Below are 24297 nucleotides of genomic sequence, written 5' to 3'. Positions count from 1 at the left end.
GCATGTAAGTTAAATAAGCAGGGTGACAATATACAGCCTTAAAGTACTCCCTTAATTTCTTAGTTCTCCTTTAATTTCTTTCTCCAAGTAAGGATTGCCTAATAAACATTATCGTCTGAAAGGCAAATGTCAGGCCAGACAAAAAAGTTTTCAACATATATGACAAACTCCTAATATGTTTAAGATTTCAATTTACTCTAATAAATCAATAAGCAAAAGATGAACTAAGCAATAGGAAAGTGGGCAATGAATATATACAGGCAAATCAGAAGAAAAGGGCTATTACTGGAAAATAAATATGCAAACATGTCCGACTTCATTTATAACCAAAGAAATCTGAAAAATAGCAAAACAGCACATTTGTCCATCAAATGGATAAAGATGTTTTTAAAATATAATATCTTTGAAGAAGCATATTTGTATTAATAGCTGCAATCATATTCATACTGTTCAATTTATCAATTAAAAAATTGATCTTTCATTTAGGCCCCAAAATATATGTATATAATATATGAGTTATAGATGTATTAAATATTTATATATTTAGCTACATAATTCAGGGATTGAACCCACGTCTCCCACATTGCAGACAGATTCTTTACTATCTGAGCCACCAGGGGATCCCATACATTTAAGTATATGATACATAAAGTATTGCCATAGAGAGGTGAGAATTCAAGGAAATAAGAATTCTCATAAGCTCTAGTGTGATGGTAAATTGATGTAATATTGTTGAGTCACTAAGACATTCCCACTCTTTGTGACCCCATGGACGTAGCCCACCAGGCTCTTCTGTCCATGGGATTTTCCAGGCAAGAATACTGGAATGGGTTGCCATTTCCTCCTCCAGGGGATCTTCTGACCCAGGAATCAAACCTGCGACTCCTGCATTGGTAGGTGGTTTACCACTGAGCCACCTGGGAAGCTCAATATAATATTACTAGATGATAATTAAATTATATGTATCAAAAGAAAGACCCCAATTATGCAAACTTTTGGACATAACAATTCTACTTCTAGGAATTTATCATAAGGAAATGATCATAGTTATGTACAAAGATTTACCTACCACCTTTACCAAGCCCTGTTAGTAATACTGAGAAACTGGAAACTGCTATGTAGTGCATGGTAGTGGTGGTTTAGTCGCTCAGTCATGTCCAGCTGTTGTGCTTGAGACTCCATGGACTTTAGCCCTCCAGGTTCCTCTGTCCATGGGATTTCCCAGGCAAGAGAACTGGAGTGGGTGCCATTTCCCTCTCCAGAGGATCTTCCCAGCCCAGTAATCAAACTTAGGTCTCCTGCATTGCAGGTGAATTCTTTACCAACTAAGCTACCAGGGAAGCCCATCTATCAGTTGTTGTGGAGTCACTGAATCATGTCTGATTCCTTGTGATCCCAAGGACTGCAGTACACCAGGCTTCCCTGTCCTTCACTATCTTCTGGAGTTTGCTCAAACTCATGTCCATTGAGTCAGTGATGCTATTCAACCATCTCATCCTCTGTCACTTCCTTTTCTTCCTTCCCTCTGTCTTTTCCAGCATCAGAGTCTTTTCCAATGCGTTGGCTCATCACATCAGGTGGCTAAATTATTGGAGCTTCAGTTTCAGCATCAGCCCTTCTAATGAATATTCAGGATTGATTTCCCTTAGAATTGAGTGGCTTGATCTCTTTGCTGTCCAAGGGATGTTTAAAAGTCTTCTCCAGCATCACAGTTCAAAAGCAGTTCTTTGGTGCTCAGTCTTCTTTGGGCTTCCCTGTAGCTCAGCTGATAAAGAATCCACCTGCAATGTAGGAGACCCCAGTTTGATTCCTGGGTCAGGAAGATCCACTGGAGAAGGGATAGGCTACCCACTCTGGTATTCTTGGGCTTCCCTCCTGGCTCAGCTGGTAAAGAATCTGCCTGCAATGTGGGAGACCTGGGTTGGGAAGATCCCCTGGAGGAGGTATGGCAACTCACTCCAGTATTCTTGCCTGGAGAATCTCCATGGACAGAGGACCCTAGGGGGCTGCAGTCCATGGGGTCACAAAGAGTCAGACTTGACTGAGCAACTAAGCGCAGCACAGCACAGCCTTCTTTATGGTTCACCTCTCACATCCATACCTGACTACTGGAAAAACCACAGCTTTGACTAGATGGACCTTTGTTGGCAAATTACGTCTCTGCTTTTTAATATGCTATCTAGGTTTGTCAAAGCTTTTCTTCCAAGGAGCAAGCATGTTTTAATGTCATGGCTGAAGTCACTGTCTGCAATAATTTTAGAGTCCAGGAAAAGAAAATCTGCTACTGTTTCAATTTTGTCCCCATCTATTTGCCATGAAGTGATGGGACCAGATGCCATGATCTTAGTTTTTTGAATGTTGAGTTTTAAGCCAGCTTTTTCACTCTTCTCTTTCACCTTCATCAAGAGGCTCTTTAGCTCCTCTTTGCTTTCTGCCATTAGGGTAGAAATGTCATCTGCATATCTAAGGTTGTTGCTGTTTCTTCCAGCAATCTTGATTCCAGCTTGTGATTCATCCAGCCTGTCATTTTGCGTGATATACTCTGCATATAAGTTAAATAAGCAAGGTGACAATATGCAGCCTTGACGTACTCCTTTCCCAATTTGGAGCCAGTCCATTGTTCTTTGTCTGGTCCTAACTTGCTTCTTGACCTGCATACAGGTTTTTCAGGAGGCAGGTAAGGTGGCTTGGTATTCCCATCTCTTTAAGAATTTTCCATAGTTTTCTGTGATCCACACAGTCAAAGACTTAAGTGTAGTCCATGAAGCAAAAGGAGATCGTTTTCTGGAATTCTCTTGCTTTTTCTGTAATCAAATGGATTTTGGCAATTTGATATCTGGTTCTTCTGTCATTTCTAAATTTAGCTTGTATATCTGGAAGTTCTCTGTTCACGTACTGTTGAAGCCTAGCTTGAAGGATTTGGGGCATTCCCTTGCTAGCTTGTGAAATTAGCGTAATTGTAGATGTTGGTTAAATAAATTGTGACACAGCTAAAAGAGGCTTAACATTATATGAGCTTTTAGCTGCAGCTCTGCATCAAGGATCTCCACTTTGCCCTGAGAATCAATGAAAATTAGACCCACAACTGTCTCTATGGTTCATATACAAGCAGAGTGAAGTCATTATTTGGGTATTAGCTAAAGTCACTGTCTTCTCCTGACCCAGAGAAAATCATACAGAGCAGGGGTGAGCCCTTGAGAGTCAAGACAAAACATAGATTCCACCTTTTTTGCAGTTGATTGCATTCTCTGAGTCTTCTGGGAAGACTGACATTTTATATCTCCATCCAAGTAGTCACAATAGGTCTGTGTTTTGATCTCCATTCATAATAAACAAATTGGTCCTTACATTATGTTGGTCAGGGAAGTGTTTAACTAGAGGTCCTCCCTACGGAACATTGACCGGAGATAAACCACATTGTATGTTGAGGAAGGCATTCACACCTATTTCCTTTACTGATGATGAAAGGTTTATAGGAATATTATATGTAATTATGTCCTCATTACTTTGGTGTGGCATTAGCCCTTAAAACACTAAAAATGATACCATCTCTCCTTTGTCTGATGTTAATTTTTTCAAAGGCTTTTCATGTTTATTTTCCATTTAGACTCCCAATGCTAGTTGTCAGGATTGTACAGGATTTATGTCCCAGAAAAAGAGGAACATGAACTTTGGAGTCAAACAGACCTTGCTTCCAAAACAAAGGAAAGGAAATGAAAATGAATGCAAATGAAGATAAGATTGAAGGAGTAGATGTGGGGAGTTGAGGGCATTTTTTTCTTCATTTTTTTCCACGTGGAGTAAATTTTCCACGTGGAGCAAATATAAGGTCATCAGCTAAGAGAGAGAAGGATATCCCTGAGGTGAGGGAGCACCTCCTGTGGAAAGGAGAGGTTTCAGCAATCACCAGCCATGAAATTTAGTCCCAACTGATGTAAGATTCAGGTTCTGGTGCCAGGTGACCAAAAACTTGTTTATAACATACATAAGGCAAAATGACAGGAAGCTAGTTCTAAATACTGGTCAGACACGTATTTGTCCACTGCTATTAATTATGCTGTTATTTGGGGAGTTTCAAGCCTTTCATAATCATATTTTAAAATACCTAAAGTGAAAAGGAGGAAATGAGCTGATTGGTATAGTGAAATATGCTGTGTCAGACATTCAGAGTATGATATTCATGCTTAGGTCTACAGCTGGCTATTGGATGGCCTTGAGCTCATATCATAGGGTCTCTCTTTTCCTCATTCTAAAAAGCATCTGATTCTGAGGTCCCTTTTCTGTGACCAAATGATTTGAAAATAATGTCGATTTCTAAAATCAGTGAACTGAATCATGTGGGTATTTATCACCCAAACAGCCGTGAAAATCTTTGGCTGCAGGTCTGCAAATCTACCACAGGGCGCCCTCTACCCTAGAACGGAAGCATGAGCAGGACTCATGCTGGGTAAAGCTGGAAGCTGCTCAACCTTTGTTGCTTGTGAAAGCCAAGAGCAGAATTAAATCAGATGGGTCTTTTAAAAAAGAAAAAACCAAAACCAGATGGATCTTTTAAGAAAAAGGGTTGGTCAGCTAAAGACTTATTTAAAAACATATGGTCATTCTGCCTTTTGTGGGATCTGAAGACCAAATATAGTATCTGCAGGAGGCATGCTATTACAGTTCAGCAACTATTTCCCCAAACATGGCTGGGATTCTAAAAATATTAAAGTCTTACACTCATTTTTCTCGATAAAGCTCCACTCAATCTGTCCTTAGGGATCTGTGAAAATTCCATCCTTTTAGCCAAGTGTCTAATGTCAGAATTTTTGTTTTGCTTTGTTATTTTTTATTTTTTAAATTCTCTCACAACTTATTGTCAAACTGTTAAATGAAAGCAGTTGCATTATACAGTATAGTATATCCTACAGTTGTGTCAATACCATCTTAATGAAGGGCTCTAGAACTTCACTGACTAGATTATAGTAATTTAGTGAATAATTATTCTACCAACTCTGTAGTCACCATTTCCACATTTATCTGTGCAAGTGATTCCAAAAGACTTCAAACTTCATCAGAAGAGAAGTTAAATTTAACCCAGAATCAAACCCTCTGGTAAATTATTGAGGTCTACCACTTAAAACAACCTAAGTTTGTTTTGTGAACTTGAATATTTTATGGTATTGTTGGCGTAGGATTGAAATGTTTTTATGTGAAGATAGGAGGCCATTTCTGGAAACTATCATTTACATTCTCATTATAGGCCCAATTTGGGCTCTTCAATTGGTAAAGTAGGTGGTAGATTAACCCAGCAATCTGGCCAACCATGTATCTCCAGAAGGCCATGAAACTATTGGGTTGGCCAACAAGTTCATTGAGGATTTTAATCCCAAACAAACTTTTTGGCCAACCTGGTACTTTAAAAGACAGTGAAAAACCAGTCAATTCAGCTAATGTTGAGCTGTTTAATACTAACCATATTTTTAAAACTACACAACAAAAGTTTGTGGTTATATATTCCACAGTTCCCTGCAAAGCTTCATTTCTTCCCTCCCTCAGCAAAATCCTATTCATTGTGTTGGGTATCACTTAAACTATGACACTTAATAAAGTTAAAATTAGTAACCCTAATTATTTTTTAAAAATCCAGCTTGATTTGGTTTGAGAAAATAAGTTCCTGACTTATCTGTTTCCCTACTTTTTCTTTCCCTCATGCTTTAACCAGGAACTTCTCTGGACTTTTACTGGTTTAGCAGCAGTCTAGCCCCTCTGACTAAGGCAGCCTTGTAGCTGGATGTCTGTACAGACTCTTCCTCCACCCCACTGTTCCCACTCCTTGGGGGGGGGGGGGGAAGGTAACTTTAAAAGAGAATTATAATTTGTATAGTGTGAGGAAAGTTTGCTCAGTTACCCTAACCCTTCAGATCTGTTCCTTATCATTCTATTACTTTGAGGGAGTAGATCTTTCTTTTTTGAAAGGAAGACAAGTGAAAACAAAGAAGAGATTCTATTCCCCTTTGACAATTTGAATTTTTCTGAAACAGGAAATTGAAACAGTGAAGCCCTGATTGGCTCGATGATGATTATTCAGCTGGAGAGTTAGTTCATCTCCCTTGCTGTTTTGTTCCTTTGCCTTTTGTTTCTAGGGCTTAAGGATATTTCATGCTCATTAGAACTACCACCTGATGGTGTGAGGAAGAGCAAACTAATTCAATCTAGTCCACTTTTAAAATATAAACAACGGACTGGGGAGAATGAACAGGTTGAAACTGAGAATCCAAAAGGAAGTAACGAATCTCAAAGTGCCTCACATAGGGACTATACCTAATAGGAATTTAGCAAATGGGGCTTGATAATCCACACAGTTTTCTACTACCCTTAACCAGTGGTTCTCAGCCAGACAAAATTTTTCCCTGGCCCCCCCATTCCCAAAGGGGCATTTGGAAATGTCTGGAGACATTTTTTTATTGTTATGACTTGGGGAGTGATATTGGTATCTAGTGAGTAGGGACCAGGAATGTTTAACATCCTGCAATGCACAGGGCATCCCTCACAACAAAAAATTATCTGACCCAAAACATCAGTAGTGCTAAGATTGGAACACCTTACTGTAGATAAAGGAGCATGTATAATGTCTATTTTTAGTATGATAAAAAGTAAGTTAAATCATGTTTTTTAACCTTACTTGATTATATTTAAAATGATTTGTTTGCAAACGTGTGTTTATAGCTCTCCATTCACTGCCTATTTGCCTTCCAAAATTAGTCTAGCTAAGTTTTTTCAATAATTAATATTCTCTATCAAAACAAAAATTTTAATGTAACACTAGTCCCAAAATAGTAGAACCTTTAGTACACTAAAACAAACTGATTTACACAAATCTAATTTTCCCCTAACTTTTAAGAGGTTTGCATAAAATCAAGAAGATCTGTCTAAGGGACGGCAGTTTACTTCGTCCCTCTTCTCTTTCAAATAGATACTAGTATACATTTAAGTTGCCTGAGATCTTTTTCCCATTCTTTAGAGGTATTGTTTGCTTTGAAATGCTGCCTAAAATGAAATAAACTTTTTTTTTTTTAAGATCTGTAATTAAACAAGAGTTCAGTCCCCTTAAGAATTTAGACTACGGGGAATTTTTTTCTTGTCACATTCTTAACAGGACCCAGGACAGAGTTCTTAAGAACAGACCAGAATGTTTGACTTTCTCTTTGTCTGTGTCGGCCAGACCCAGTCATCAGCTTACCCAGTCATCAACTACCCCAAAATAACCTCTCCACCTCAAGTAGCCCTCAAAATGAAAGATGGCAGCACAAAAATAGGAACTGACATTATCTTCGCTATTAATAGCAGGGTGGAAATTCAATGTGTTAGAGCAAACAAGTGATCTTGTCAGGTTTCTTTTGTGTGTTGGAATGCTGATAGACAGCTGCCAAACAGACCTGCGCTTTGAGGCCATAGTTTGAATATGGTAGGTAGCAGACTGTGAATCTTTCGTCAGACATCAGACAGAACAACAAGTGGTCTGGCCAGTACTCTAAGTGTGGAAAGAGTTCTAAGATAGTAATAACCTAGTGGCCTGCTGTTGTCCAGAATATCTTTAACATTTCACTTAACCCGCTATGACAGTTCACAAATTTGTTTGGAATGTCAAAAAGGAAGCACTATCCTGTGGAACTTTCTGCAATGAGGAAATGTTACAAATCTGCTATGACCAACTCACTTGATCACTGGTTATATGTGGCTATTGGGTACTTGAAATGTGGTTAGTACACCTAAGGAAAGAAAATTTTTAATTTTACTTAATTTTAATTTCAATAGCCACGTGTCCTCATAGCCACTATAATAAACAACGCCAATCTGAAAAACAGTAGCCCATTATTCCACAACTTAATTATAGATATCTTGATTCCTTCTTTTTCCTCAATTATAAATATAACAAAATTAAAGAATGTTTAGAAACTAAAAGGAAATTCTATTCAATACCCACAATTTCTCAAACCTAATAAAAGTGTTATATATTTAGTAAATTTTCAAGGTTTTTTTCCTATGTATTTTTAGATGAGTTAGATGTAATTTATCTAATTTTATTTTAATTTTATTAAATATTAAATTATTTTATTTTATTAATTTTTATTAATAATAATACTATTATCACTGGCTTTCATCACTTAACATTATGAGAGGAATATATTCTCTACTACTAAATAATATTTGCAAATCATCAGAGTTAATAATGGCCTGTTTTTTAGATTGCAGCACCATGATTTGTGTATTTCTTCTGTTTTTGAAATCTTGGGTTGTTTGCTTGCTTGCTTGCTTGGTTTTATGGTCATTATAAAATAATGGTGTAGTAAACATGTGAAAGCATGATAACATTTCTCCTCTTTAGGATATGTTTACATGCCATATGTTTGAGTCTTATTTAGGTAATAATTTACATGGTGAATCATTTCAGTACCACAGAATCTTTTTGAAAAAGTGCTTTTTCACTATTCATGTCAGAAATAGACTTTAAAGCTGCCAAAGGAAAAGAAAGCCAAGATTTTTATCTGCAGCACAATTAATTCAGTAAATTACAAGGCAGATTCCTATTCCTTCCCATGGAACAAGAAAAATTACTGATAAAAATGGAATTGCACTCAGGGCTGATGACACAGACCTCTGCTTTGTAAATGGAGAATAAGTTCCTATGTATAAATCCTGCAAGTAATATATTTTACATAGTCAGATCATCTCTAGAATCTATAAAGATAAGAAAATGAACAAAAGTTAAATGAAAAAACTGAAATACCCCTTTTAGTTTGTTCCTTGTAAATATTGATACATATGGTTATATATTAGGGCTTCCCTGGTGGCTCAGATGGTAAAAAGTCTGCCTGCAATGCAGAAGACCCAGCTTCGATCCCTGGGTCAGGAAGATCTCCTGGAGAAAGGAATGACAACCAACTCCAGTATTCTTGCCTGGAGAATTTCATGGACGGAGGAGTGTGGCAGGCTACAGTTCATGGGGTTGCAAAGAGTCAGACATGACTGAGCTACTAACACACACACAGAGTTATGTATTACATCTCTAAACTGTCTTTTTCTTATAATTTATAGTAATATGAATCCAGTTCAGTAAACTTTCACACATCTTATAATTAGTTATTCTGAAGATATTGGGCTAAGACATTTTATATTTTGCATAGTGATAAACTATCATGTGACTTTTTCAGCTTCTTTTTAAATAAATTCTATATTCTGGTGGCTCTGATCATCAAAGACCAAAGGGATCCTACTAATAACACAGGTAAATTGAAGACATTGCATCCTGAACCTAAAAAGGGTTTAAGAACCTAAAAAAATTTTTAGGATTTTTAGGTTTAAGAACCTAAAAAAATCAAATGTTCTCATTGCTTATAATTTGGGTTGCTCTTTCATTGTATCTCTTTGTTTTTTAATTAAGATTTGTATTTGAGGGACTGAACATGGACTAGAGACTTTGTGCTCATTAAACATTAGGTTATACATGTGAAGCAACTTTGTACACTGCAAAGTGCAGTGAAAATCTAACAAAAATGTTTTGAAAAGTGCTCTTTGCTCATCCTATATATGAAAAGGAGACTTTTAAATTGTTTTAAGAAATCCAAGACTTTTCTTTCTTTTTGGCACAATGAACTTAATAATTTGTTGTAGAGATTTATTTTTCCTGCACATGCAAAATGTTTGACTTGATAAAATAACAGCATTTAGGGCTTTTATTAGTGATAACACTCAGGGATGTAGATCTTTACTTTGGAAATGGAACTTGAGTCTTCAGGTGGCGAATCACTGAGACTTCATTAACCAGATGAATGAACCACGTTGTAAGAAAGTCACTTCTAAAAAATCAGTAGTGTTTGCACTAGAAATGTTTGTAAAAATGCTTGACCTGCCATCAACCCTGTATGCACTTTGTGGACTATTTGGGGGAAAATATTTAAAAACTGACAGGTTTTCCTCTATCACCCAGTTAACCTCTTGCTTTCCTCTCTCAGTTCTTTAAAGAATGCAAACTAATTTCAGCATTAGTGTATACACTATATCATTGCGAGCTCGACTCTGCTGAAAAAAATAAGAAGTGATTCCCGGTTCATATATAAATGGTTAACCATTACTCACGCCACTGTGTCTGTAGTTCACAGACAATGAAGACATGCCTGTAGTTTGCTTCTATACTCCTATTGTGCTATGGACATCCCAGGATGTAAGAGTTTCCAATTTTCAGTTAACTGAACTCATAGTTTTATTTTTCTTCATTGCAGGTGGTTTTCATGAGCCTATGCAAAAGTTTGTGGGACTGTGGTCTAGTAGCCTTGGATGACATTACAGTAGAGTTGGGAAGCTGCTTGTCTCCAGGTAAGATGACTGTCATTTCAGCTTTCTCTGTCTCCCTAGCCAATTCATGGCATGTCCTGTTTGTCTAACAGTATACCACATAGATTTACTCTCTCCTAGTCTGTCCTTTCGGAGAAGGCAATGGCACCCCACTCCAGTACTCTTACCTGGAAAATCCCATGGGCAGAGGAGCCTGTAGGCTGTGGTCCTTGGGGTCGCTAGGAGTCGGACACGACTGAGCAACTTCACTTTCACTTTTCACTTTCATGCATTGGAGAAGGAAATGGCAACCCACTCCAGTGTTCTTGCCTGGAGAATCCCGGGGACGGCAGAGCCTTGTGGGCTGCCGTCTATGGGGTCACACAGAGTTGGACACGACTGAAGCGACTTAGCAGCAGCAGCAGTCTGTCCCGTGCCTCTCTCATTTAGAAGTAATGACTTAAATACAATGTATGACTTTGCACATGACTTAACCCCTATATTCTCGTCTATAAGAGAGGTGGTAATACCTACTTGAGTAGCGAGGATAACACATATAAACTCCCTAGCTTTGGACCTGGCACAAAGCAGTGCTTTAAAAACAGATACCATCTTTGATAATTACTCTTGTTACGATTACTGTTGTTGCCTTACTTGAACGCAGATTTTCAAGCTATATTGATGAAATTGTACATATACATATACATATACTAGGCTAAGCATATAATTTCTAAATCATAATAAAATAAATGTTTTCTAAGTGGATTAAATGACAATGAAACAATGGACCAAGCATTGATGATGGTGACAAATATTATGGCTATGTGTTGGACATTATGTCTAATGAGAAAATTATGCATACCTCAACCCAGATCATTGGTATCTATCTATTAATTACCACTGCATCCTAAGTCACGAGGTATCCATTTCTTTAACAAGCAGGCATATTGTGGTATCTATTTGGCACTGGAGAATAATCTCCATGTTTATTTAATTAAAAGACTGTTTGTAGTCCTTTGATTTGTGTGGCACTACAAGGACAACATAAAACAAGATAAAAATCTCTATACTCAAGGCATAGAAAAGAGAATGAACCTTCATTAGCTTGTAGTGTATGTAAAATAAAATGAAGTAAAACAATTATCATGCTAGAGAAGGAAAAGATGGGTTGTTTATTGGAGAATCTAGATGTAGGAAGGTACAACCAAGTTCAGCCAAAGAAGTTCCCAAGAAGTTGGGAGGTGGCACCACTCTAATATAATCATTGTTAGAGTTATTGAAGATAACACCCAAAGACAGAAACGTTTGTTTTTGGAAATGGAAAATAAGCCTCCAGGTAGAAAAACACCAAGTTTTAATATTTATTTAGCTAATATTTACTGAGAACTTCATGTTCTAAACATTTTACATACATCATCTCATTTAATCCTCACAACCCCCTGGAGTGGATACCATTAAGGTTCCCACATTACAAATAAGAATGCCGAGGCACAGAAAAATTCAGTAACCTGCTCCACATGTATTAAGCTGTGTCTCCAAAATCACATTTAATTCTTTCACATTCTCTCCCTCTTCCAAAGCGACTATAGCTTTGCTCTGAGGATTTCCTTCACTCATTCTGGATTTCTGAAGAAACCTCCTGCTTGCAATTTTATTCTTTTTATGTTTCCATAAAGCCAATATACCTCCAATTGTCAGAGAGTTTTAAAATCTCATTCGTACAAATAAATTCACAAGTCAGAGAAAGTTTCTTTCTCAAAGTATTCCAGTACTTTTGGATCTAGATTTCTGATTGTTCTCTGCCTCTATGGCAGAACCAGGGTGAAGTCCAGACTCTAGCCAGAGGCAAGAGCTTGGCTTAGAGGGAGTGCTGGTGGGTGGGTTGCCTCTCTATGTGTGGCATGTGGCCAGATGATAACCACACATTAGTGTGGGTTTCCAATGAGTCTTGGAATATATATTCATTGAAAGAGCCTCAGCAGTCACAATACCTGCTGTTTCCTTGCAGAGAAGCTCCTGCCTCCACCAGGAGAGTGTACTTTTGAACAAGATGAATGTATATTTACTCAGGAGAGAAGAAACCGGAGCAGCTGGCAAAGGAGGAGGGGAGAAACTCCCACCTCCTACACCGGACCAAAGGGAGATCACACTACTGGGGTAGGTGAGTTATGCCACATGGTGCTGTTTCCTAAGGAAACCCGAAATAGCTTTCTAGGGGTTGTTTACTGCATTCTGATATGTGAAAATTAAGGTGTCTAGAGTGAACTGCATGTGGGATATTACACACATGGGATAGGTAATTCAGTATGTGCATTTAAAATCATTCTTTCTGTTTATTATATTGCTCATTATCTAGATGCAAAAAGGATTTAAATGAGCTTACAAAGATATGCACACGAAGATAATTAGAAGTAAGGTTTAAAAATAAAAGAGAGATGGGCAAAAATGAAAAAAATAAAATAGTGGTCTAAAATGAAGCCCAGGACTGAGGCCTAGTATAGAAATATCTGGCAGACAGGAAAGATGTATCAGTGTGAGTCCTCACTTTGCAGAAGTGATTTACTGTGTTCTTAGGATAGAAACAGATGAAGCAGTCCACCAAGGGATGGAGGCAATAAAGCAGTGCATTTTTCTGTAGGAAATGTGTAAACTACACTAAACCAGACTAAAAGTTGTTCTACTTCTTATTATCACCATGTGTCAGCAGTTGCAAACAATGTCCATGATAAAATACTCCTTGAAGAATAGACCTTTTCCACTGAGGCTGTCAATTTCTCTAGGAACACCGGTTGGATAAAAGCATATCACTTGGTCCAGCAATGCAGAACTATCCCTGATATTAATATTAAAGACATATTTCCTGAAGGGTCCTTACAGAGAGTGGCATAGTGCTGTTTCTTATGGTCTACCTCAAAAATAAGCCTAGGGTGTAACACCACACAGCAGCAATACAACAAAAAATATTGGCTGTATTGGCTAAACTTGGTGGGGTGCAATCAGGAACAGCTTTGTCTTTTGTTTCCAACACTCTATTCAGACATACCCTAGAGAATTCTCCCTTTCCCACCCCTGGCAGATCCCACAGCTTCCCAGTCCTGTTGAGGCAGTGGAGCAGTCACACATTCAGGTGTGTTAAGATGTCCAATTCAAACAACAACTTCAGTTTCCCATTCAATTGAATCATCTCTCTCCCTCAGCATGAGCCTGATTCATAGTTTGGAGATGGTAAAAGAGAAGACTGTCTGTGCTTGAACTTTCTTTGTTTTACTTCCTCCCCTGCCCAGCATCATCAGGATCCTTTAGCCAGAGTGAGTGGAAGATGGATTAAAAGAAAATAACTTCTAAAATGTTTAGTGTTTCTTCAAATTCTTTCTTGGATACCTTCTGTTATGACAGATATCTAAGTACTGGCTCTCTTGCATCTCACCATTTTGGGCACTGTACTCTCTGGCTGATGATCTGTGGCTACCCTCTTTCTCCATAGTACTTGTACCATTCACGTAGATTTTCTACTTGCATCCCTCCTGGCAGTTTTGACTTGGGTCTTTTCAAGAACACTTGGTTCCAGCCACTATCCCTGTGAGTAGTGAGTATCCATTTGGCCTTGGATCCTAAATGCACCTTTGCCTAAGAAGATGATGTGAAGCTTGGTCCTACCACTGACCTCTTTTCTTCCCGTTACTTCAGAGATTCTGGGACAGTGTTGCATCAGCTAGGGTAGCTGTTGAAGAGATTCAGCCTTTGTTCAAAGGTAGATCAGATTTCTACTTCCAGCAGTGTGTAGAAGATTCTAAGAGAGTGTGAGGCTATATCAGGAAAGACAATGAAATTAAAAAGATAATAAAAAGATGTGTATATGTTAAGACTATTTTGGTTCGAAATAGTTTGTTGCTCTTTGTAACAGGAAAAAAAATGCCATTTTAGGGCTGACTTGAGGCACAGCTTGATGTAGAGGATAAAACCATGTCACTGGGACCTCCTTCTCTCCACCTCTCTGCTCTGGTTTTTCTGAGTTGGCTCCAATTGCAAACAGTCTGTCCTCTCATGGTAGCAAGAGGCTGCTGCAGTGGCAGCCTCGTGGCCATTCAACACTGAATCTATTGAAAAGAGATAAATCGGCAAACAAAAAATTAGCCTCATTAACTCTGATTGGCAGTGTAATGAGGGCAGGTGGTGGTGGTTTAGTCACTAAGTCGTGTCCGACTCTTGTGATCCCATGGACTGTAGCCTGCCGGTCTCCTCTGTCCATGGGATTCTCCAGGCGAGAATACTGGAGTGGGTTGCCATTTCCTTCTCCAGAGAATCTTCCCAACCCAGGAATCGAACCTGGGTCTCCTGCCTTACAGACAGATTCTTTACCGATTGAATTATGAGGGAAGCCTCATGAGGGCAGAATACTATCAAATTCCTGTATGAATCCCCACAGGCCTTGTACCTTATACACTACAGAGGCTCAAAAAAGTCCTTGGAAGAAATAATGAATCGATAAGCCCTCCCTGGTGCATATAAGAATAACCACTTAATTAGTAAGACCCATAGAAAATGTAGTAATGGGGAGAAACTAAATTATGAGAGGGATAGAGAAGTATCAAGAATAAATCAGCTTTAGTTGGAGTCCATTATAATCACGATGTTGTCTGTATGTACATTTTTCTGGGGAGGGAGTTGATAGCTTCTCTCCCATTTTTCAGGGACACCAAAAAATCTAGTAACAACAGATCTGAGAAGAGGGTTGTGCTGTGGTAGAGTACCACAGGGGAATTTTCTGGGTGACAGTCTGTGCAGTGTCTTGGACATGGAAGAGAGGACAAAACAAAGATAAGGAGCAGTGGAGGGAAGGAGTCTCTGAAAAGGGTGAGGGAGGGTCACCAAGCCAGGATAAACAGACCCATGAACTTTGGAGTCAAGGTTCCCCACTCACTAGGTATGAGACCTTGAAAAAGTTACTTAAAATCTCTAGGTCTCAGTGATATCATCTAGAAAATGAGAATAACTATAGCTACTTGTCTGTTTATGTACGTCAAAGGATGGTTGAGTTTAAACTTAATCAGCTTGGGGATGACATTCTCCCTCCTGCCTAAAGACAAAATCTATGAAAATCTGACAAAAGTACCTGCAGTAGATATTTCATTACTCATAATTTTGCTCCTTTATTTACATGTAGGGGCACATGTTAGTTTACTTGGTGTGGCTTTGATTAAAGAAAATGGTATGATTGTGTTTGCTTTGTCTCTCTGAAAACTTTGAAGAATATTTCAGCTGACTGGGGTGAAACTTCATAACAAAAATTGTAATGTAAAAACTTCTTAGTGTGTTCAATATTTTTTCCCAGAAAATACTTGACCATAGAATATTAGATTCTCTGGTGAACAGAGCATTCTGATTATTTTTCAGTAAATTTTTCTAGGTTCTCCCTTTTTTCCATCATTTATTTCACCTGTTTCAATGCAAACTTCCTAAAGGGTCTTGGGACATCTTTCAATTTTCTAACCACATAAAATCTTTTCCAGATTATACCTTTTTATTCCTAAGTATAACAATGCAAAGGCTGCAAGTTTTGCTATGCTATGCCCAGGGTTACCTACAGATAATATAGTGCTGGAGTTTTCTATCTTGATCTTGTTCTTTAAATTACTTTAACAGTTATCCTTCTAAGGAAATAATAACATCTACTGATCATTTATGGAGTGTTTACCATATGCAGGCACTGTTCTGGGATCTTTATATCCTTAGTCAGTTTAAGCTGCTATAACAATAATACCATAGACTCAGAGGCTTAAATAGCAGACATTTATTTCTTACAGTTCTGAGGGTTGAGAAGCTCAAGATCAAGGTGCTGGCAGATTTGAGGTCTGGTGAGGGTTCACTTCCTAGTTCATAGTCAGCAGTCTTTTTGCTGTGTCCTTACATGGCACACAAGGCAAGTGAGCTCTTTGAGGACTCTTAAAAGGATACTCGTCCCACCTATGAGAGCTTGGCTCTCAGGACCTAACCCCTCCCAAAGACCATATCTCCAATTACCATCATAGTGGGGGTTAGGATTTCAACATATAAATTTGGAAAGAGGGGAAATAAATATTCAATCAATAACACAGCCTTACCATGACGTGTAAGTGAAAGTATCCATTTTTCATATGAAAGAACTGAAGGTTGGAGAAATGCCTTTCCAAGGCCACACAGTGATGACTGGTAGAGCAGGGACTGTATCTCAGGACTGCTGGGCTCTCGTGTCCATGTTCTGTCCACACTGTCTCACCAGAGTTTTCCAGCCCACATGATCGTAGGAGACCGCACACGACTTCAAACAGCTGGGACGGCTTACATGTGAAAAGCACAATTCTTCACACGGCCACGTAATCTCATATCTATCACCCTTCATACCAGAAAAAGGTGTCTGCTCTTGGAAAGGATATATTCAAACTGATGGTATTTTTAGACACCCACTGAAATGTAACCCATCAGAAAGTATCTAAGTTTTCTCTGGTCTGTGAGCCAATATTGTCAGTTTAACTGCAGGACCAGTGCCCACAGCCACTGTGTAGCCTAAACCCGCAAAGGGTAGCTTCGCCTTTGAGGGTTAATATACACAATGGCCTCTAATGGCCAAATGTGGGCTGATATATTGGCTTTCATATTACAATATGACAAGGATCACCCATTCATAAATTAAGGTATAAGCAATTAAATACCCCTTTAAAACAAATGTTTGTTAAAGCCACCAGTGTCATAAGCTACATGTTTATAAGATGAAACATCTTAGAACTGGGAGCAATTGTCATGTTATATAGAGCAGAGTTTCTACGATCTTGATTTACTCCATATTTTCTAAGTACCTATTATGTGTCGTGCATCACATAACAGCGGATGCCCTGCTAATCTCTTCGGGCTGCTGTGATGATTAACCAAGGTTGTATTTCTGAAAGAACTAATACTATATAAGCTCCACTAAAATGAAAATGATATTACTATTTTTGTAGTTAATGACTCATTCACAAAATCTGATGTTCATCTGGGGTTCATTTCTGGGAGACTTTCTTGGACTCAGTCTTTTGTGTCATTTGTGTTTTTATACATAGAAAACCACGGCATATAATTACAAATAAAATGACGTAGTAGTAACCAAAAGATTTGCTAGGCCTTAAACCAGTGTCTTCCAGAGTACCACTGGGTGATTTAAGGGTTAAGTGGATGACTATTTTTAATTTGATAGCACTATTCATGTAAAAGCAAAATATATAATCAGTACAGCAACACCATTATTTCCCAAATCTATAGCTTGTTTTCTGTTTTCATGCTAATATGCAGTTTCCTATTTGAATAATGGATTTAAAATCAAAGGAGTAAAAAATGAAATCTATTTAAAGAAATATATCAAATGAATAATAGTACAGGTAGTATGTGGATAAGTAACATAAATATAGTGGTATTTGTGTGGCTAAAGTTGGGGAAACATTTCCAGTGTTTGTCAGTCATCTAATAGAACATGTCATTCTACTAGAACAACAACAAAGACAATATTCTAGCCCAACCATTTGGCTCCCTGTTTGATAAAATAATAAAAGCACTTGTGACAGATAAATCTTGACTTCCATTGAGCTGAAATGGATTCTGCAGGACCTATTTGTCCATTTCTTGTCAGCATCTATTTGAATAGCTCTATCCTGGCAGAATCAGAAAGTTCCTTGACACTGATGCTATTTCTTTTGCAAGATAGTAAAGACAAATCTTAACAAAGTTCCAAGGGTTTTATTGGTTATTACAATTTTATTATATGATTATATTTATATAATAATATTATATTATTAATGTGATGCCATACTGTCAGAATTCTTCTTAAATAATTGTTTTAGTTGTCCTGGAGTTTACATGGGTTTTGTGACCAAAAGATAGTAGAATAAATAAATCAACAGATAATTCTCCAGTTTAGTGAGAAAATGCCTTCAACTGTAACATTTCCTAGCTGGCTGAGTCCACCAGTGAATAGATTAAAAGTCATCCAGTTTTCCCTATCTCTTTCCCACAGCTATGTCCTAGAAAAGTAGCTATTCATCATTTTTTTAAAAAATAATTTCCAAATAAAGAGACACCATCAGTTTCTTCTGTGGTACTGTTCAGTGTTTCACTACATCTTCTGTACTTCTGATAATTAAATTCTCTCCAACACACTACTAAATAAAGGTAGGAGTCTTATATGAACCTTCTTGTGATGAGTGATACATTAAAATACCAAATAATGGCATTCACTTATAAATTATTCCATTGACACAAAAGAAAATAAAAACTATATTTTTAATGTGTTGGTTATATATTAATAGCTGAAATTTAATAGCAGTCTCATTCAAGTCCTTGTCTTTTAAGAATTTTGGTAGCTGATATCCAGACATGTAACAATGCTACTCAACTAGTCTGAAACTATAAGGGCAATTAGCTCTAGAATAGTAAAATCTCCAGTCTCCTCAGCTTTTTCATAATTTATCTTATCACACTAATTTCTGGTATTGTTGGACCCTACTTACCCAAGATAAGACTTCTATGACAAGCTTTTTTAAAAATAGTAGTAAAATATGAAAAACATAAAATTTACCATTTTAGTAATTTTTACATACATAATTCAGTGGTATTAAGTACATATACCTTTTGTGTAACCATCACCACCTCAGAACTGTTAAAAGTTTTCCCAAGTTGAAACTCTGTCCCCAATAAGTTAATAACCACTCATTTATGACTCGCTTTAAAAACCATTTAAAAGATATAATAAAGAATAATAATTTTAGAGAGAGACATATTTAGCAGTTGTTCTTCCCAAAATATTGATATCTTTTCCCCCTGATTGTTAAGAATTGTCTTCCGGCTTAATGAAGCAGCTAGCTGTTCATTCCACATGGCCTCCCACTCCTTCCCGGCCCTGGTGAGAGAGGGCCGCAAGACTAGAGGAACAGCTGCGTCACTGCTCCCAATTACGAATATGCTGTGTCTCAACACATCACAGTTGCTGAGCAAAGAACAGATGGGACCCTAATCTCCCAGTAGACCCACTGGAACCCGTATCTTGAATGTTAAACAGTGATCCACAGAAAGAAAGTAATTTGTTTTCTCCAGTTAATAATCCCTTCCACAGACTAGAATCCTTCATGTGCAGGGACACATGAGCCAGTTTGAGGTTTCATCGCTGGGGCGCCTGGCTGCCACCCAGGGAGCTTTTGTTTGCTGAGACAGACAGCATTTGGAGTTGGAATGTGGCAAAGCTTGTCAACACACAGGGCTTTTCTCTGCTTTCCAAACACGTGAGGCCGACTGTCTCTCCATGAAGCTCTGATCTTTTCTGGGGAAAGGAAATGTCACATGCAAGTCAAGAAGAAAAACATATTTGGAATCAAGAGGAATAATTGGTCTGGGCATCAGACAGACAGATTCTGATCAGTTGACAAATATGGGACAAATATTTTTAGGTATAGATGTTGGTCTCGATTAGTCTAAATCAGCATTGCCTAAAGGGATATATGTATGGGCTTAAAACAGAAACTGTAGCCTGAAGGAGTTTTAGAAAGGTCAACGTTACTCAAGGAAAGTAGACTAGTGCCTGTGCCCCAGAAAGGTGTAATTATACTAATGTTCCCCTGGCTGTTCCCCGTCTCTTCCAAAAGCAGCAGTTACACATGTCAAACAGTTCAGGAGCTTTCCTTTCATATATCATGGTACTAAACACAGTGATCTCTGGAACTAGAAACCTTAGGTAATGGCTTCAGCCTGATACCCAAGACCCAGAGACTCATGAGTAATGCTTCACCCAGTTGAGGCTGACTGATTAGAGCACTGTACTCACAAAAGGAAGATTCAGTTGGTTAATCCTGGAGGTTTACCCCTCTAGCAGGACCTCAGATGATTTTGACCAGGACCTTGGGCTTCCCTGGTGGCTTAGATAGTAAAGAATCCACCTGTGATGCGGGAGACCTGGGTTCGATCCCTGGGTTGGGAAGATCCCCTGGAGAAGAAAATAGCAACCCACTCTAGTATTCTTGCCTGGAGAATCCCCATGGACAGAGGAGCCTAGCGGGCTACAGTCCTGGGGTCACAAAGAGCTGGACATGACTGAGTGACTAGTGATGTCATCACTAGTCATCACATATGTGATGTCATCACTGGGATTACATACCATCATCACTAGATGGAAGATACTTCTTGCGTCATCTCTCACTTATAATGGACCCATTGCTTTCTTTCCATTCTGAGAAGACTTCCTGTTGTAGGCCCACAATACTCTTTTCTTTCCAGTTTTCCAGTGACAGCATCTTTCAGAGGAGCCTCCCTGTCCCCTATCTTCCCCCTCCCACTAAGTGTTTCATCTTCAGCTAAGGTCCTTTTCTTGGGATTCAAGTGAACCTTTTGAGAGTCCCGAAGGCAGGTACCAAAGTTATTTTTCTTTGACTTTCTTCTTATTTCCTTAAGAATTATTTTTGGAGGCAATATTTTTCAGTTTAAACATGCATTAAGGTAGGGTTTCAGTTCATTTTGCTATACTAATTTATATATAGGCTAGTACAGAACACCTTTGTGCATAGTAGGTGATAAACCATGTTCATGTTTTGACTTTATTTTCCATGGGATTAAATTAAATACACCCTTCTGTTAGGGTTTTATATATCAGTATATATCAGTATATATATCAGTTTTATATATCAGTATATATCAGCCTAGCTTAAGTTAGAAAATATTAAAGAAAAGAACAATAAGATTTTCTTTCATTGCTGGAAGTGTAAAAACCCCAGTGCTTCTTGTGTAGCAATTTTCTTGCCAGTGAAAGAATGAAGGTAATGAAGTTAAAGAATGTGTGTTTGGCTAAAAAAAAACAAAAAAGACAGTCAGATGGTATGGAACTAGGTTGAGAACATTTTCTTTAAAATGTGACTTTTTCAAAATTTGGACTTGTTCCTACTTTGCTTTGGAGCATCCTAGTCAAGTACATGTCTCGTTGCCAAGATCTTCACACAACTGGAGTAACCTTGGTAGGGCCATGTGCTCTGGAAATGGTCAGACTGGTCTGTGCTTTTTGTTCATTCAACAAATATTTATTGAGCATCTGCTATGTTCCAGACACTGCTCTAGGACCTGGGGGCATAGCAGTCAAGTAAACAAGGAAATATCTCTGCCTTTGAGTATTCTAGAGGAAGGAGACAGACAAACATAAAAACAGAAATGTTATATAGTATGTTAAGAGGCAGTTAAATGGTATGGAAAATAATAAATTAGGGTATAGAGAAAGAAAAGTACCAGAGGAGGGGGGGTTGCTATTTGAAAAGGTAATATCTGGGCAAAGACTTAGAGGTGAGAGAGTGAGACGTGAGACTATATGAGAGAAAAGCCATTGTAGGCAGTGATTAGCACATGCAAAGGCCCTGGGGTGGTAGCAAACTTACTACATTCCAGGAATGGTATAGAACTCAAGTGTGTCCTCGAGACTCAGAGCGAGTGGGGAGAAAGGTGGTAGGAATCAGAGAGACAGGAGAATGAGCAGGAGTTATGTAGAGCCTTATATGTTGTCAGGCGTTCAGCTCTTACTTGGAGTGAAATGCTGAGCTAGTGGAGGGTTTTGAACAGAGGAATGGTAAAATTTAGCTATTGTTGTAGAAAGTTTACCATGGATGCTGTGTTCAGAGTAGATTGCAGAGAACTAGCGTAAAAGCAGGCAGACTTGTTGGGAGGTGTTGAATTAATCCAAGTCAGAAATAATACTGGCTCAGATTGGGAGGTAGCATTGGAGGTGGTAAGGAGAGAAGTGATTGGATTCTGGACATATTCTGAAGGTAGAACCAACAGAATTTCCTGACCATCTGGATGTGAAGAGTGAGAGGATGTAAAGAATGGCCAGGTTTGGGGCCTGGACAACTAAAAAGGGTGGGGTGAGCTTTATAGTGAGGCTGTTAGGAGTATAGTTTTGACCAAGTTCAGTTTGAGATAGCTACTTGACAATAAGAGGAGATGTCCATTAGGCACTTTCAATAACAAGTCTGGATTTTAGGAAAGAGGTTGGAAATTAAAATTTGAGATATAACAAGACATATAGTATTTCAAGCCATGAAACAAGATGAGATCACCAAAGAAGTGAGCGAGAATGGAGAGATTCAAACATTGGGTCTTGGAGCACTCCAAGATCAAGAGGTCAGAGAAGAAAAGGTGAACCAGCAAAGGAGTGACCAGAAAAGTGGGAGAAAAACCAGGAGAGGTCAGAGTCCTGCAAACCAAATAAGAAAGTTCCTCTAGGAGGCAGGAGTGATCCACTGTGTCCAGGGCTACTAATGACAAGAAGGACAAGAACTGAAGACTGACCCTTGCTTTCAGTCATGAGGATGTCACTGGTGAGCGCAGCAGACATGCAACAGTATCCCAGAAGTTTAGAGGAGGTCATGCGGATGACTGGTTGACAAAGCCCATGACTGATTGCCCAGTTTTGCAGGGTGGTAACTTCACTGAGTGAAACACTGAGGGAGGGCTTGCACAGTGCACAAGATTTGATAAGACCAAATGGGGCAGGACTTTTTCTCCCACCCTTATAATAGACTGTTGGATTCTCAGATCTGTGGAAATAAGGGAAAGGAAAAGGAGGAATGCCTTGAAGGAGCAAGGATGGAGCCTCTGATCAATTCTGGTTGGGGTGTCTCAAGCATTGCCTTTTGAGAAATGAATAGACTTCACTGACTAAACTTGAAACTTTAAAGATGCTCTAGAAGCCATTTCCTTTGCATGCAATATTTGGGAACTCTTTTTTTCCTTCAGTGCAGCCATTAATTTCCGTGTGAAATAATAGAGAGAACACTATGTAAAAGTTTTTACATCATGTATGTAAAAAAGTCAATATTGGCAAAGAAGAGGATGCAACTGGATATAAAAATTTATGCATATTTTTTCAGGTTGAAGAGATGTAAATTTTTCATCAAATGAGGGAAGGTTAAGAACTACTTATATAGAGTTCATGGCTTTTTTTAAACATGAGCCAGAGGTACATAGAATTATATTATGGGTGTATTATTCTGGAAATTACTATTATTATATTGCTTATTTTAGTGGCTTCATGGTAATTATTTAACACCAACCAGCTCTATTTTTTATGAGGGGGGGCTGACTTGTAGTTATGTCCCATTTCTGTAGTATGAATACTTCCATTGTAGACCATTTCAAACTACCAGAGTGAAGCCATTTGGACCTACCAACAGAAGGCACATAATTGACTGTTGGAGCCAGTGGAGACAGGCTCCAAATTTACGTGCAGATTAATCCTGCTTCTGCCTAAAACAAGCACATTAAAAAAAAACAAAACTAAAATTAGAAAAGGAAAATACAAATGTAAAGTGTTATATAATTAACATACAGTATATAGTGTATAAAGTATAAGATATAAAATATGTTAAATGTCATAATAACATTAAATATTGTAGACTGTATGGATCACAATAAACTGTGGAAAACTCTTAAAGAGATGGGACTACCAGACCACCTTACCTGTCTCCTGAGAAATCTGTATGCAGGTCAAGCAGCAACAGTTAAAACTGGTTCCAAATTGGGAAAGGAGTACGTCAAGGGTATATATTGTCACCCTGCTTATTTAACTTATATTCAGGGTACATCATGCGAAATGCCAGGCTAGATGAAGCACAATCTGGAATCAAGATTGCTGGGAGAAGTATCAATAACCTCAGATACGAAGGTGACACCACGCTTATGGCAGAAAGTGAAGAAGAACTAAAGAGCCTCTTGATGAAAGTGAAAAAGGAGAGTGAAAAAGTTGGCTTAAAGCTCAACATTCAGAAAACTAAGATCATAGCATCTGGTCCCATCACTTCATGGCAAATAGATGGGGAAACAATGGAAGCAGTGAGAGACTTTATTTTCTTGGGCTCCAAAATCGCTGCAAATGGTGACTGCAGCCATGAAATTAAAAGATTCTTGCTCCTTGGAAGAAAAGCTATGACAAACCTAGACAACATATTG

General features: G+C 38.3%; 1 protein-coding gene across 2 annotated transcripts in view; it reads left to right on the top strand.

Annotated features, from left to right (window-relative positions):
- The window catches only part of MAMDC2 (MAM domain containing 2), a 152602-nt gene that overhangs the window by 119305 nt on the left and 9000 nt on the right, over positions 1–24297 (top strand). Inside the window, exons 10-11 of one of the 2 annotated variants that reach the window (XM_043486525.1) lie at positions 10263–10356; positions 12323–12475. In XM_043486525.1, the coding sequence (XP_043342460.1) occupies positions 10263–10356; positions 12323–12475 (247 nt within the window). The remainder of the gene's footprint in view (positions 1–10262; positions 10357–12322; positions 12476–24297) is intronic. The other variant, XM_043486526.1, reaches the window with a different exon arrangement.

Source organism: Cervus canadensis, chromosome 14 (genome assembly GCF_019320065.1).
Source record: "Cervus canadensis isolate Bull #8, Minnesota chromosome 14, ASM1932006v1, whole genome shotgun sequence".
In the NCBI taxonomy this organism is placed as follows: Eukaryota; Metazoa; Chordata; class Mammalia; order Artiodactyla; family Cervidae; genus Cervus; species Cervus canadensis.
The sequence above is the reverse complement of the archived record's forward strand: the minus strand, read 5'-3'. Positions and strand labels throughout refer to the sequence as shown.